Raw genomic sequence first — 17,002 nt, 5'->3', positions numbered from 1 at the left:
AGTATAGCGGAGACTGAGGAGAACAAGGCAAATGCGTCTGATATGGCGAAAAGCATGAATGTCTTGGCTTGAAGAAAATTTAGGATGCCTATGTCGTTATTGCCTCTTGGGACAGTGAAAATAGCAGCAAACATTACTGTGGTGATAAGTGCTACGACAAGCATGCATGATGAGGCAATGCCTTTCATCCACCTTTCCCCGGCTTTCACTAGTCCCATGTGCTCCTCGGTGAACAACATTCGCGGTGTTCGACCTTCCATGTCTCTCATCTCCTTGTATGATGGTTGTACATTCTTCTCCACTTCCTTTTGAAATTTAAAAGAATTTAATCATTACACAATTAAATGTAAGAGTCTTAAATAAGGTGGTAATTAAATAGTTAGCAGTGATCATATCTAAAAGTTTAAGCTAGCAAAACCAACGATGACTCCATAATTTATTTCTTTTCACTGGGTCAATGAGCAAGTACTAAGAATACTATAAGGAATATTTTTTTCCACCAAAGTCAATATCTATTATTTAATTCCAATAATTTGACAAAGATAATTTAAATCTTTCAAATCACAAATTAAATAAAATTTAGCACATTCATATTAATTTTTTATTAATATAAAATAATATAAACAAATAAAATTTTTACAATTGTCCTTGGTGACTTTTCATATTTTAAATTTTTTTCATAATCGCCTTACTATCATTACTATCAAATACAATATATTCTAAATATGTTACCCAATAACTTAGAGAAAATGTTGAATTGAACACAACTTTAGAATTACCTTAAACCACAAGAGTTCCCGTTGCATTTGAAGTGCAGCACCAGAGATGATATTAAGTCCATTGAATGGAGCCAATTTTCTAGCCAAGTGTAACATGTTGGTATTGCTTGAATCTTGATAAGCAGTAATCAAATCTTTGTGAGCTCCAATGTCATAAATAAGGGTGAAGATCTTTTCTTGGCGATGGATGACCGCAATGTGAAAAATGCTCCGACTTTGCTCATCAACCTTCCAAATTAGATCAGGGTAAGAATGAAGGAGCTCAAAACAAACTCAAAGTTTCCTAACTCAGCAGTAACAAATAATGGTCGCGAAGGGCTTTTAAGTATATTTCCAATCTGTGCATCATCCAATAACAATATTTGTCCCCAGAAACGTTTCACCAACTCTAGAGATTGCATGTCTAGTAGTTTTTTGTCATGAACTACCTTGGAACCTAACATCAGAGGAAAAGTAAATCAATCTATAGATTGTTGAAGATGCAGGTAAAAAAGATAGAAAATACGTGGCATACCAAAAACTTCTTCTATGTACTGAAGTAGTCTACTGAATAAGCGGTTTGTTGCAATTCCAATCACAACATTTGGTTAATGGAAGATTGTGTTTCCAAAATATTATTTTCCAAAATGTAGCCATATCGTTAAACCTCAGGGGAGATTAGTGTAATTTACCTTACACTTATTTTATGTGTGCGTGTGTAACAATGTAAGGTATATATATATATATATATATAGAGAGAGAGAGTTACAATTGTGGATGGTTTTGCTACTCTAAAACTTGGACATAGTACAGAAGAAGCTGTTGGTCTGGGCGCAACAGTAGCTAAACTCCTTGAATTATCCCACATAGACCCCTTTTAAGAAAAAAGACAGCTAGACTGTAATTGTTTTGGCTGGTGATCAAATTTACTAACAAGCTAAGCTGATCAGCTCACTAGTGGGTCATTAATCACAATAACCATATGGAATAGTGAAAATGTAGAGTTGTCTAAAAGCAGCATGATGTATATCAATTATTCAATTATAAAAATTTACACATAAATAGTGAAACTAACATGGATATATAAATCTATGCCAGACTTCCAGCCCACTTTTGCCAAAAAATGTTGGGCGTTTTCGAGCTAAAACATGAAAGGCTGTCTCCCCATTCGAATCTTGCTCAATTGCTAATTCTGGTCGATAATCAAGTATGTGAAGAGCGACATCTACAAACAGAAGAAGAGGGTTAATCACCTAGTCTGAAAACAATAAGCAAGTATGCATAATGTCATCTTACCATACAAATCTGAACTAATAGTAGCAACAAGTAGCCCAATGAAATCTTCTTTTGTTAGATCTTCAACCCTAGTCACCGAGCAGAGAAACAACACCGTGTCTCTGTGACCTAACAATGCAGCCATGTGGACTGCTGTCAATCCCTTACTACCCCTCACAGTTGGCAAGTTAATGTTCTTTTTCACCATTACCTCAGCAATTCTCGTGTTTCCCGATGCGACAGCAAAACAAAGCGCTGTGTTATCATGCTTGTTTTGTAATTCCAAATCCCTCATGTCCATCAATTTGACTAACTCTTCCACAAACTTGATCTGTTTGGCTCCACCTGCAATGTGAAGAACTGTTTCCTGCCCCTTTGTGATCCTAGCAGATAGTGCAGATGGATGCAACTTGATGAATTCTTTGGCTTTTTCCCAATCACCATTAAGTGCCGCTTGGTACAGAGGCACGTACATTCTAAGATTTATGGTGGCTTTTATCCCTGTCAAATGTTATATGAAGATAAAGAATCAAGTCATGGATTTGTGATCATGATGCTTATAGCTAGCTTCATAAAGAAGATAAAGAATCAAGTCATGGATTTGTTGTGCCCATTTCTTAATATTTTAAGCTTTTGGCACAACTATTGATTTAACAGGGTATCAGAGTCTTGATTCCGTGAGGTATGAGGTCAAGTCTCGTTGTCTCCCTAGAAAGAAGTCAAGTCTCATTGTCTCCCTAAAAGACTAGACGGCATGTAAGGCACTATTTGTTGGAACAATCTTCCGTGTACAATAAATAAATTGAAACAAAATCAAATAAATAAAATAAATAACTTACAGAATTTATTTTATCGAATCGAACGAAAAATGAAAAGATCAAGTCGAGTGTGTGACACTCTGTCCTTAAGACAGATTCACCCCCCTACGGTGCTTACGGTTATGTGGCGTCTATCTCCCAGGATACAATGATTTTCACAAATTTGTTGTAGCACTTCAAAAAAATTTGTCCGGCGAACTAGAACCTTGTGTTCTATAACTCTCTGAAATTTTTCCTAAAATAATATGAAGAATAAATAATGCAATAGAGAAAAATGAAGGCAAGGAAAATGAATTTTCGAAATCAATCAAAATTGGAATGGGGCAGCCTTTATGTAGGCTTTGTTGGCACCTATTCAATTTGAATATAAAAGGCATGAATAAGGGACATAACCCTTCCTTTAAAATAAAGAGACACCATGAAAGGGTTGCACCCTTTCATTCAAACGGAGGTTTGATCCTTCCTTTAAAACAAAAGGACACCTTGAAAGGTTACACCCTTTCATTCAAAATGGAATCTATTTCAATTCACAACTACCTCTTTATAAATTTTCCAACAATCCCCCATATGAGTGAAATTGACAGAGAGAAAATGCAACAACATGATGAAATTACAGAGAGTACAGAAATTGAAAATATTCTGCAAAGGATTGGTAGTTTTTGGCTTTGAACCTTCCCTTGTGAGACACTATCGGATTTACTAGCTAACCAGTGAACATGATGTCTTGAACTGTTCATCCGTTTGTGTAAACCAAGACAATAAAACTCACACAGTATATCCCTAGACACAGTTTAGCTCTTACTATTGTGTTCATTTTGGCCCTAAACAACCTGGTCTTTCATGAGTGTGCTAAAGACTTGTAGCCCTTCACAAATCTCATAGAACCGGCCCAATTCACATTCATATAGGTGATTCTTATGAAGAGTATCCTGCCATACTCCACTAGGTATATCTAGATATAAGAATCATTAAAAATATTACTTAACCTAAAACGCTGCAGACATCACTATTTCATCATAGTAAATGGGTAGGAGTTTGACTCTCTAGTGATCCTTTTGACTAAATCACAACTCGGTTCTCCCTTTGAACCTAGATCTTGGGATCTCCAATCAACTAGGTTGGGTTGCCGCTGTGGTAACTCTTATTTAATAAGCTTAAGTCCCATTCCCCTCGATGAATTCTCAACTAACTCTCTTGCTAACCCTTTTGTTAGTGGATCTGCTATGTTGTCTTTAGACTTCACATATTCAATGGAAATAATTCCATTAGAGAGTAGTTGTCTTACGGTATTATGTCGACGACGAATGTATCGTGACTTACCGTTATATATATGACTCTATGCTCTACCTATTGTTGATTGACTATCGCAATGTATGCATATAGCAGGCACCGGTTTTGACCACATGGGAATATCTTCGAGGAAGTGGCGAAGCCATTCTGCCTCTTCCCCAGCTTTGTCTAAAGCTATGAATTCTGAGTCCATAGTAGATCTAGCAATACAAGTCTGTTTTGAAGATCTCCAAGATACAGCCGCCCCACCAAGAGTAAAGACATACCCACTGGTGGATTTTGAGTCTCTAGTATCTGATATTCAGTTTGCATCACAGTAACCTTCGAGTACTGCTGGATATCTAGTATAATTCAGCCCAATGTTACGAGTAAATCGGAGATATCTTAGAACCCTTATAATTGCTTTCCAGTGTTCTACTCCTAGATTACTCGTATATCTACTTAATTTACTTACTGCATAAGCAATATCCGGGCGAGTGCAGTTCATCAAGTACATTAAGCTTCCAATAATTTGGGCATACTCTAATTGAGAAATACTTTCCTGTACATTCTTGGATAGAAACAAATTAACATCTATAGGTGTTCTAGCAAGATGATCATCATCTTTGCTATATTTGTCAAGTATTTTCTCAATAAAATGAGATTGTGACAAAGCATAACCTTCTAATGTTTTGGTAATTTTCATACCAAGGATTACATCAGCAATATCCATGTCCTTCATGTCAAAATGTTTATTCAACATTTTCTTGGTAGTTTTAATCATATCATTATTACTACCTATGATGAGCATATCATCTACATAATGACATACAATGACATAACATTTGTCTGTGTTTTTAATATAAATACATTTGTTACACTCATTAATTTTAAATCCATTTAACATCATTGCCTTGTCAAATTTCTCATGCCATTGCTTTGGCGCTTGTTTTAAACCATATAATGATTTAACCAATTTACACACTTTCTTTTCTTTTCCTGGAACAAAAAAACCTTCTAGTTGTTCCATGTAAATTTTTTCATCTAACTCACTATTTAAGAAAGCGGTTTTCACATCCATTTGAGGAATTTCCAGATTGTATAAAGACGCAATAGCAATTAGCATTCTAATAGATGTTATTCTAGTAACCGGTGAGTAAGTGTCAAAGTAATCAAGACCTTATTTTTGTCTAAAACCTTTGACCACAAGTCTTGCCTTGTATTTGTCAATTGATCCATCCGCTTTCATTTTCCTTCTGAAATCCAATTATATCCAAGAGGTTTACAACCTGGTAGTAAGTCCACTAATTTCCAAGTGTGATTTTGCAAGATGGATTCAACTTCACTATTGACGTTTTTTTCCATAAAGCAGCTTCAGGACTGGACATAGCCTCTTTAAAGACTCATTTTCTAAAAAATATGTTAGAAAATCTAGACCAAAAGTTTTTGAGGTTCTAGTACGTTTACTACGTCTAAGTTCCTCTTCCTCATTTTGATCTATCTCTTGCTCTTGATCTTGTTCTTGATCATTACTAGTAATAGCATCAAAAGATCTTTTATTAGTACTAGTCCCTTGTCTAGTCTTATTTGGAAATACATGTTCAAAGAATGATGCATTCCGAGACTCAATAATGGTATTTACATGCATTTCGGTATGTTCTGATTTATAAATCAAAAATCAATATGCACTACTATTCTTCGCATAACCAATGAAAATGCAATCAATGGTCTTAGGACCTATCTTAGTCTTTTTAGGACTAGGAATAGCCACTTTAACCAAACACCCCCACACTTTTAAGTATTTGTAGGATGATACTCTCCCATGCCACATTTCATAAGGTGTTTGATTCACTTTCTTTCAGGGCACTTTGTAGACACCCCATTTTTGATCGTCCTGAAGACTTGGACGTCATCGTTTGAACACTCGATGATCATCCATGTTCGTGTTCATTTTGAGATCCCAAAGGACTTGGCTGCGCGCCTTGCCTTAAGATCTCTCGACTTGACTGTTTTGTGCTTGGTTGTGAACCAAGGACTTGTGGTTTTTGCACCTGAGGGTAGGAAGTGGCTTGTTAGCCATCCCTTAAACCCACCGGCCGTGGCATGAAGCCACCGACCTTTCTTTCTTTCTACCGACCAATTGTTTGGTCGGTCGGCACAGATATTTGGCCGATTGTCTCTTTTCCTGGCCGGTGCCTCCTTTTTGCCTTTTTCAGGCATTATACATGCCAGCTGTGCCAGTTGGAGTGCACGAACTTGTCCTCCATACACGTGTATGAAGGACTTGCACCCTTTGCACCTTTTTGCTCTAAGCTTCTTAAAGAAGCTTAGACCCTTTGTCTTAGCTTCCTCCAAAAGGTTGAACCCTTTGTCTTAGCTTCCCCAAGCTTCTTGAGGAAGCTTGACCCATTTGCCTTAGCTTCTCTAAGAAGCTTTGGTCCTTGTTTTGTTCTATAAAAGGAGGCCTCTCCTTCCATTAGAGGGGTTCAGCAAATCAGAGATATATATGTCATATATATCACTCTCTCTCTATATCTCCCTCCCTCTCTACATTTGTGTGGGTTAGAGTGTTCAAAACTAAGTTTTGTTCTTAGTTTTGCACTAAGACACCTAGTGTTACACCATACTTGGGTTGTTAAGGTGTTGAGAGGTTGTTTTTGGAGTTTTGAGCTGGTTTTGATCAGAGGAAGGGGCTGGAGTTGCTGTTCTTGAAGTGTTCTTCAAGGGTGAGCAATATTGCTTTGTATTTTCCATTCTTGCACTAGCTTTTAACCTATCTTGCATGCTGTTTTGAGCTTTATGTATAACTGATAAAAGTTCTGATTTTTCATGTTTAAGATGTTTCATTATGGTCACTTTTGCGCTTGGGGTTGTCCTCCTCCTTTTAGGCCTTGTTTGGCCCTTTTTTGTGCCTTCTTTGTTGAGCTTTGGGAACTTTCGTGTGTTGGCCTTCTCACCACTAAAATCCAGAGGATTTTTAGTGGTGGTGAAGGGGTTTTGAGGTCTTGCATAGGGGAGGGACACCCCTCTCCCCTTATGTCTCATATGCTTGTGTTTTTGGCTCATAAAGGTAGCATGCATGCTTAGTTGGTTTTAGCTCCATCTCAGAGGCTTTTGGGTGTTATTTGGTCATATTATACCTCTGTTTTTGGTCGGATTGATAGTCCATTGCATGCACCATACACTTACTTTGTAATCCCCTTTATTATCATAACATGCGTCTTGCATTTGGACCACCATGCTCACATGTTTTGGCTTAGCTTTGTGAAGTTTTTAGTCATGTTTTACCATGCTTGAGGTTTGAATTTGGTTGTCTTAGCCATGTTTTCCATGCTTTGTGTAGCTTCTTTGCATTCTAGCTTGTAGGCTTTGAGTGTGTGAGTCATGAGCATGCTTTGCTTGAGCCATTTCAGTGATTTGGAATCACTTATCATGCTATTTCAGTCCATGTTTTATGCTTATATACTTGCATCTACCACCCTTTCAATGTCTTGAAGAGTTGTGGTCTTATGCTCCATGTTTGGGCCATTGTGCATGCCTCTTTGTTTAAGTCATTTAGATGCCATCTAAGTGGGTTTTGGGGGACATTTTGGCATATTATAACTCTGTTTTTCATCACATAATCCATGCCATGTTTGGTTGTGATAATTGTAGTAGAATGCTCCCTTTTGTGGCCTTGAATGCCCTTTGTTTTAGGCCCATTTCTTAGCATGTTTTGACCCCATCCAATGTATGTCCTAGCCTTATTTTGGTCTGCCTTAGGACTAATTTAAGTCATTTTGGCTCTTTGAGGCTTGGTTGGTATGACCATGGCTTGAACCCTTTTGTTAGCCTCAAGTTTTGGCCTTCATTGTATACCTTACTTGCATGGTTTAGGTGATTTGGCATCATCCCTTGCACATTTTCAGAGATTTTCATGCTTGCCATTTGTCCATGTTAGTCTCTTTTGAATGTGTTTAAAAGTTCCCTCTTCATGTTTAGGTGATAGGCTAATTAGCATGCTTGTTTGCTTTACATTTTGGTGCCTTCACCCATCACTTTTGGCCGCTGTTTATGGCAAGGCTGAGGTCTGCCCTTTGCGGTTTAAGTCCACCATTGCATGTTTGTCTCATGTTGGTTGCATATTTGGTTCATTGTGTGTTGTCACATGCTAGTTCCATTGCATATTTTTCCATGTTTGCTACATTGCATTTTGCATGCTTGGCATATTGCACGTTTGCATGTTTAGTTTGCATTACATTTGGCATGCTTTGCTAACTTAGTCTCATGCTGCATACTTGAGCCATTTTACATATTTGAGCCATATCGCATACATAAATTGCATTGTGTTTGGTTTGGGGTGTCAAACTAAACATGAGAAATGAGGTGCGTTCGTACTTAAAGTGACGAAACACGTCTCAATCCTCGGTCGCCGACGCCCTTGATCTCAAAATGATAGGGCGTGAAACATTCATTTGTTTTGTTGCATGCATTTACATTGATTTGTAAACTTGGTACCTTTGGCCATCATGCGTCGAAATACGTGATTGGTGGCCCGAGTACCGAGGGCCACACTCCTTTGAGATCATAGCATGATAGGAAGGGTGGCTATGCACACACTGTCTTGAAAATTCCATGACATGCATTGTCTGTCCTCTGTTGCAGCAAAACCAGTATTCCGCAGGAATAAATGGCCGGCCATCCACTTTCACTACCGACCGACCATCAATGTCAAGCCGGTGATCCAATATTTGGCCGATGGCCAAATTTTCATGGCCGGTAATGTTCTATCTTGGCCGGTGGCATCCCAAAGTGTGCATGGAGTGTTTCGAAAGCATCACAAATGTTTTCATGGTTCTCTGAGGTGCAAAACAGTGTGAACAGAGGCAACAGTGGCATGGCGACGGGTTTCCGAGCGAGGCGAATCGAGCATGCATCATCCAAGCATTCCGAGGCGGAGCTGCGGCGGCCTCTTTACTGCTTTAGTTGACTAGTTAATTTGTTAATTAGTTAAGTGGTTGTGTAATATTTAATTAGCTTGTTAGTTAATTAAATTTGTATTATTCTTTCGGACCCTCCGAGCGAGGGCAATTGTGTAATAAGTGTGCGTGAGTGTGTGTATGTCTTCCAACCCCACGTCTTTCTCGCTTTTATTTACTAGCTTATGATGGTTAGATTAGGGCATGTTTCAATTAGCATACTTATGCTCGCATGTTTGTATCCATTTATTTGTCCCGCATGCACCGGGCTCGGCACATCATACTAACTGCACTGTATTTCAATTCCAAGTTGAATACATGTTATCTGTTGCATTCCATATGCCATGTTTAGAATAGCCGAGCCTATCGTAGTTGCATTTTGCATGCGTTGCATTAGCCATTGTTAACATGAACTAGGATCATGCATGATTACTAACTAGTTTCTTGTTTTGGCTCGGAGTACACTGTAAGCGTTTATGCTTTAGCATCTCGCATGAGTATGAATGTTAACATGACAGCATGCTTTCCATGAGGCTAATTGCTTAGGTGATATAACTGCCTGAATGCCTGTGGGTGAAGGTTGGATTGCTTGAATTGGGATAATTCATTGAAATCCGTATTTTAGCCTACGTACGAGTAGCAAACTTCAAATCACTTTCCAAACAAACGGATATGCGATGCTTTGTTCCAAATTAGGCGATCTAGTCTATACTTGTTTTGCTGCGCACATCACATAGTAATTCTAGCTAATTAATCGGAATAAGAACGCATGTGTTTTCAAAAACGAGATATCATGTTTAGTAGTGGCCGATCTTTGATCGTTTGAACGGGGGTGCTCATAGCTGACCTTCACCAATCGTACCCAAGTTCCAGAGCCGAGGAAACTTTGGTGATGACGGACATGTGGCCTTAGGCAACGAGTCAGGGTTTCCTAAATTTTCCAAAAATAAAACATTTAGGTAGCGACTCTGTATCTGGCAAAGCAGTCCATGTTTGGCACTTCTTTCTAAATATCTATTTTTCAAAACGATTTTCCGGATTTGGACTCTTTGGTGATTTATCAATCTCACATCGCACATTATGAGATCAGATTAAGAACTGTGACAATTTGAGTCCGAATTGTAGTGAGCCCAAACGAACAAGACGGGATTCCCTCCCAAGACGTTCGGGGACGTCTACACACTTTATTTAAAATATAATTTGCAGAAAGTATTGCTTCCCCCCACAAGTTCTGAGGTAATCCAGAACTTATTAACATGGCATTCATCATTTCTTTTAAAGTCCCTATTTTTCCTTTCAGCAATTCCATTTTGCTGAGGTGAGTAAGGAGCGGTGGTTTGATAAATTATTCCATGTTCTTTACAAAATTCACCAAAAGGTGATTCATATTCGCCACCTCTATCACTTCTAAGTTTCTTAATTTTCTTACCAAGTTGATTTTCAACTTCGTTCTTGTATTGAATAAAAGTTTTCCAAAACTTCATTCTTGGTTCGAATTAAATAAACATAACTATATCTACTACAGTCATCTATAAAAAATACTTTTTCCCACCTCTAGTTTGAATTGATTTAAAATTACAAATGTCACTATGAATTAATTCAAGTGGTTCCATACTTTTTTTAATTGAATGAAAAGGAGTTTTGGATAATTTCGCCTCAACGCAAATTTCACATTTATGATTTGAATCAATGTCAAATTTAGGTAAACATTCCATATTAATTAATTTAGGTAAAGATCCATAATTAACATGTCCTAGTCTACCATGCTACAAATTTGAAGACTCAAGCAAGTAAGAAAAAGATATATTTTTATTAATAACTGAGGGTACAACGGTCATTACATTCATCTTGAAAAGGCCATCAGACATGTAACCTTTTCCTACATACATCCCATTTTTAGTAAGTACAAATTTATCACTCTCAAATACTAGCCTAAACCCATTCTTACTCAACAAAGATCCGGAAACAAGATTCTTGCGAATGTCCGGTACATGCAGCACATCGTTGAGAATGAGTTCCTTTCCAGATGTCATCTTAAGTACTATCTTTCCTTGTCCTTCAACTTTGGAAGTTGAGAAGTTACCCATAAAAAGTTGTTCACCTTTGTCCACTGTAGAATAAGATGTGAACATCTTTTTGTTGGCACAAATATGGCGAGTAGCACCGGCGTCCACCCATCATTCTTTAGGATTTCCGACAAGATTTGCCTCGGAAAAAACTGCAGAAAGATTGATGTCATCTACACCATTGAAAATATTGTCAACTTCGGTCATATAGGCTTGAGCAGGCTTCTTGTTTGTTCTTCTTTTCCTTTTGCCTTTGCTATGGCAATCTTTGGCCCGATGTCCCTCTTTGTCACAGATGTAACATTTGCCATTAAACTTATACTTTTTATTTTCCTTCCCCCCCCCCCACTTAGAGCCTTGTGATGAACTTTCTCCAGAAGACTTCCATTTCTTGGTTTTTGAAGCATGTTCTACCACATTTGCCTTAGACTCCATAGGATGCTTACCAGCCCACTTTTCAGAATTGCGGTTGTCCTCCTCAATCCTCATACGCACAATTAATTCTTCTAAAGACATTTCTTTGCGCTTGTGTTTGAAGTAGTTCTTGAATTCCTTCCAGCCTTGTGGTAATTTCTCAATTAAGACTGCAACTTGGAATGATTCACTGAGAGGCATGCCTTCTGCGTGAATGTCATGCAGAATGAGTTAGAGATCTTAAACTTGACTGATCACAGTCTTAGAATCAACCATTACAAAGTCTAAGAATTTGCCAACCACAAATTTCTTTGAGCTGGCATCTTCCGTTTTGTACTTTTTCTCCAAAGACTCCCAAAGTTCCTTTGCTGTCTTGATAGGACTGTAGATGTTATATAATATTTTGTCAAGTCCGTTCAAGATGTAGTTCCGGCAAAGGAAATCAGCATATTTCCAAGCATCGACCGCAGCAACCACTTGCCAATCGGGTTCATCCTCTTTCATAATAGGAGCATCCTCACGGAGAAAACGAGCCAAGTTCAGAGTTGTAAGATAGAACAACATTTTTTGTTGCCATCTTTTAAAATCAGTTCCAGAGAACTTCTCTGGCTTCTCACCGTGATTTACCGATACTGTCACAACAGGAGAAGGGGTTGGCGCAATTGCAGCCACCACACTAGTACTTGTTTGAGCATTTGTTTCAGTAGCCATGAATTCTAAATTATGAAACAAAATTATAATTAGAATTTATACTACACAGAAAATTAATCCAAATTCACAAAATTAAATTTTGTAAAAATAAAAGAAACAAGAATGTAACTTTTATTTTTCAATTAATTTAGAAATAAAATAAAATTTTATTTAACCAAATTAATTCCACACAGAAAATTAAATTTCTGTAACACTTCAATAATTAAAAAAAAAACTAAAACAAAATTTTTTTAATTAAAGAACACTCATAAATAAATTAAGAAAACCAAAATTAATTTCTGACAAAATTTCACAAATAAATATTCTGAATTGTTAATGATACCAGTATATTACTACTAGTTGTCAAAGAAAAAGACAATATATTACTACTATCTGGCAAACAGTATATTACTACTATTTGTTTTCCAACCAGAATATTATTTTGTAAAGTCACAGAAAATAATTTCTGTAAGAAGAAGAAAGAAGAAAGGAAATAAACAAAAAATTCTGTAAACAGAATAATTCGAATCTATCTTAAGATTATTGGAACAATCTTCTGTGTACAATAAATAAATTGAAACAAAATCAAATAAATAAAATAAATAACTTACAGAATTTATTTTATCAAATCAAACGAAAAATAAAAAGACCAAGTCGAGTGTGTGACACTTTGTCCTTAAGACAGATTCGCCCTACTACGGTACTTACGATTATGTGGCGTCTATCTCTCAGGATACAATGATCTTCACAAATTTGTAGTAGCACTCCAAACAAATTTGTCCGGCGAACTAGAACCTTGTGTTCTATAACTCTCTAAAATTTTTCCTAAAATAATATAAAGAATAAAGGATGCAAAAGAGCAAAATGAAGGCAAGGAAAATGAATTTTCGGAATCAATCAAAATTGGAATGAGGCTGCCTTTATATAGGCTTTGTTGGCACCTATTCAATTTGATTAGAAAAGGCATGAAGAAGGGACATAACCCTTCCTTTAAAATAAAGAGACACCATGAAAGGGTTGCACCCTTTCATTCAAATGGAGGTTTGACCCTTCCTTTAAAACAAAAATACACCATTAAAGGTTACACCATTTCATTCAAAATGGAGTTTATTTCAATTCACAACTACCTCTTTATAAATTTTTCAACACTATTAGTTTGCTACTAAGTAACATGGACTTAAACATTGTGGGTCATGTTGGTAGCCCCACTTTCTTCAAGTTATTGGGCTAGAAAGAAGTGGAGGCATCCCCTGGTCCCGTAAGGGTGTCATGACAGTGTAGCACTCTCCACATGTGGTTACCCACAATGGCACAATAGCGTGGTGGTGGATCCCGTGGAGAGACTAAGACCATAAGGGGAGCAGAGCTACGTCCTACATCCCTAGCCAAAGAAGGTTATTAGGTACATGGGCCATAGGCACAATGAGGATGTTGCGTACTTAAGTGGGTTGCTATCAAATAACTTGAGTTCACCATTTTCGGTTATGTGGATAATAGATGACATATAAAGCACCATGCTATTAAGAAGCTTGAGCTTAAGCATTTAAAGTTATGAGACCAACAAGTTACTGGGGCATGGACTCAGGCCCGGCCCTAACCCAAGTCGAGCAAGGCTGCCACTATGGGCTCCCAAAATTTAACTAAGGCCAAGTTTGGCATGTCTTAAAAAAGACAAAAAGTCAAAAAATTACTCACAAAATTAAAAAGTTATCACTATTTATCAAAAAAAAATATTAAAAAATTAATTTTACACACAAAAAAATAACTCATCAATCTGAACCGGTCAGATCTGGGCCTCAAAATTAGTCTAAAGTGGCGAAATTGTCATTTACCACTTGTGGTGGCAGGCCGTCAACTTATTGACAATGGCTAGGCTACTATTTAAGGCTATTTAGCTTCTTTTTTTTTCTTTTTTTTTTTGTGTGACTATTTTAATCCCAAACCTGAGTTCTTAAACGGCGCTATAAAGGGCTCCATTTTAATGGTTCGCCTTGGGTTCTGAAAAACTCAGGACCAGCCCTACATAGACATGGATGAGAGTTTCAAAAATATGACAAAAGTTTTTTTTCTCCCCTTTTTATATAAAAGTGAATGAGAGTTTCAATATTTTTACTACTTTATTTTGGAAAGTAGGTTAAAAACTGATTTTTTTAATTTTTTTATCTTTTTTTCGGGAAAAAAAAATGTAAAAAAGTAGAGAAATAATGTGACTTAAAAAAGATCAAAAAAATTAACGTTTAGTCAAGTTTCCAAAATAGGTTGTTTTCAAAAACACAACAAACCAAAATGATACTAGTAAGTGTCCAGGATATACTTACTTTCTCTTAGCAATCCAAGGGGTGATGTCAATAGAGAAGCACAGGCAGGCCCGGATGTAACTTCACTTGGAACCATGTTAGAAATTTCTGCAATTACAGTGTTGGTAAGGTCAAGGAGCTGCAATGAAACAACTGACTGGGAGGAGGGCTGTGGCAGAACCACTACGGATGCTAAATTCTTGGGTTGCATCTCAATTGTCACCATTGTTGAAGGTTGGCTTCTGGCCGAGCTCAGTTGGCTTCTAGGAGAGCTTGGTTGGCTCCTAGCAGAGTTTGGAGTAGAGTTTCCTTCTGGGAAACATGACTGGATTGAAAGAGTTCCTTGCCACATGATGATCTCAAACTCTCCACAATTAACTCACCCCCTTGTTAAAAAAACAAATTAATTAAATAACTTGCAACAATGAATAGAATGAAACAAGCAAACAATAATGAATGAACAAGTTGTTAGGTCCCGGTGTCCCACATTGGGAATGGAGGAGGAGTTCCTGGGTTATAAAAGAAAAAATCTGGACCCTTACATAGCATTGAGGCCTTTTCCTGGGTGGTTAGATCCCTATTAGAACTCCCTAATTAAGCATGCTTAGGCTAGAGTAATTCTAGGATGGGTGACCCACTGGGAAGAACAAATCCGTGCGGGCGTGACCCAAAGCGGACAATGCCGATGACATGTGAAGGGTTGAGGCGTTACAAATGATATCAGAGCCAATCCATGCACACAACTATGTGGGCAAGGATTTACAAGTGGGGGAGTTTGTAACACCCTGTCCCACATCAGAAGTTTACGTGGGTGATCTTGGACATATAAAGCATCACTACCTTACTACTAAATAACTTAAACTTAAGCTTTTGAATATTGTTAGTCGATTCACAAGTTACTTGGGCCAACAAGTAGTTACACAAGTAGACAAAACTTTTAGCAGTCTAAGAAAGGAAGGAAAGTGAACAAGAAGTAGTTACACAAACAGACAAAGCTTTTACCAGTCTAAGAAAGGAAGGAAAGTGAACAACAAGTAGTTACACAAGCAGACGAAGCTTTTAGCAGTCTAAGAAAGGAAAGAAGGTGAACTGATGTGTACGGGAAAGAAATAAACCTTCTCGTATAATCCTGTTGATCAAGTCTGCACTCCTCTGTACGTCGTCGCTTTATCACCTAAAAACACAAACGTGAGCTAGCCGGCGGGTGTGTGCCGGAAATCTCTCCGATGCCTAAGTCAGTAAGCTTGACCAATAGACAAAAGCTCTGTGTATTCAGAAAGCAAAGTTGTGTTACCTCTCCAAAGGTGATGTTGTGAGCTTTTATAGGTTCCGTGTGGCACAATCCTAGTAGGACTTTTACTTCTCCATGCAGAGTCCTCCTAGGATTCATACTCCTGAAAGATAATGCTTATCCTTCAACACCCCCCTCACTGCTTAAACCAAGTGAGATGGTTTTATCATGGCCGAACTCCAATATAACCGAAGTAAACATGACTATGCACAGCCGCAGAATAAGCCGAACTAGCTCTTCCTTTTACTGCTCTTACGTCGGCTTCTTATGCACAACCTATGGCGTGGTTAGACCAAACTAATATGTCATGACCGGTGTAACTCCAAGACCGGTCTAACTCCAAAGTACCGTTAGACCGATCTAACTTCGATCTTCTGTCGGACCGGACTAACTTCAAAATATCCACACGACCGGAGTAACTTACATGGCCATTTTACTCGGCCCTTTGTACTGCGGCTCATAACGGCCCATTACCCAGCTCGGCCCAATTTTCACATAAATTACCCTCTCAATTGCCCCCTAATTCCATCTGCCTAGCATGATTGGGATTATCTGTCAACCAGCCGAGCTATAAACTCCCAGCCTTTCCAACCGAGCTATAGATTTTTAGCCTATCCAGCCGAGCTACTTTCACACCGAGCTCTAGCTGTCCGGCAGTAACGTCTCTTCAATCACAGAGACTGAAACGCTTCCCATTCTAATGGCACATGGCATGCTCTGATTGACTGAGGACGGCTGTCACGCCGTCTTCGTACTTCGTGAAATTTGAACAGTCCTGCCTTTTTCCCTTTACCTAAAACGAGCCTCTTCATTTTGACACACTTTGCAAATTTTCCCTCTCTAAGCCTCCATTGCTTCTTCAACTTCTGAGCTCGTGTTCTCCATAGCTGTTATTCTCTCTTCAGCTCTAGCCTCTTCATCGGGTAAGCACTGTACATCTACTTTGTTTTCGTATTTTGTTTTCTGTGTTTTTGCAAAACATATTTTTCCATTTCGCTTTGCTCTGTACTTTTCTGGAAAAAACTTAACAATAGAACACATGAGTACATGTAATATCCTGTAGAAAACTGGTTTTCGATCCAAAATCATGATGCAACCGAACTAGGACACTGTTTAAGCTAGGTAAAAGTCTAGTCAGTTTACAACCGGATTAACACTTCATGTTT

General features: G+C 37.9%; 1 protein-coding gene across 1 annotated transcript; it reads right to left on the bottom strand.

Annotated features, from left to right (window-relative positions):
- Window positions 1-1,524: 1,524 nt before the first annotated feature.
- Window positions 1,525-16,220, bottom strand: LOC114284945 (uncharacterized). The gene is made up of 3 exons (XM_082886108.1): window positions 14,567-16,220; window positions 2,055-2,509; window positions 1,525-1,983 (listed from the first exon to the last, which is right to left on the bottom strand). Exons 2-3 carry the CDS (start codon window positions 2,506-2,508, stop codon window positions 1,829-1,831), a joined length of 609 nt encoding a protein of 202 aa, XP_082742234.1. The 5' UTR covers window position 2,509; window positions 14,567-16,220; the 3' UTR covers window positions 1,525-1,828.
- Window positions 16,221-17,002: the final 782 nt, after the last annotated feature.

The sequence above is a fragment of the Camellia sinensis genome, chromosome 9 (genome assembly GCF_055761805.1).
Source record: "Camellia sinensis isolate YWXY chromosome 9, ASM5576180v1, whole genome shotgun sequence".
NCBI lineage: Eukaryota > Viridiplantae > Streptophyta > Magnoliopsida > Ericales > Theaceae > Camellia > Camellia sinensis.
This window is presented reverse-complemented; position numbering and strand designations above follow the sequence as displayed.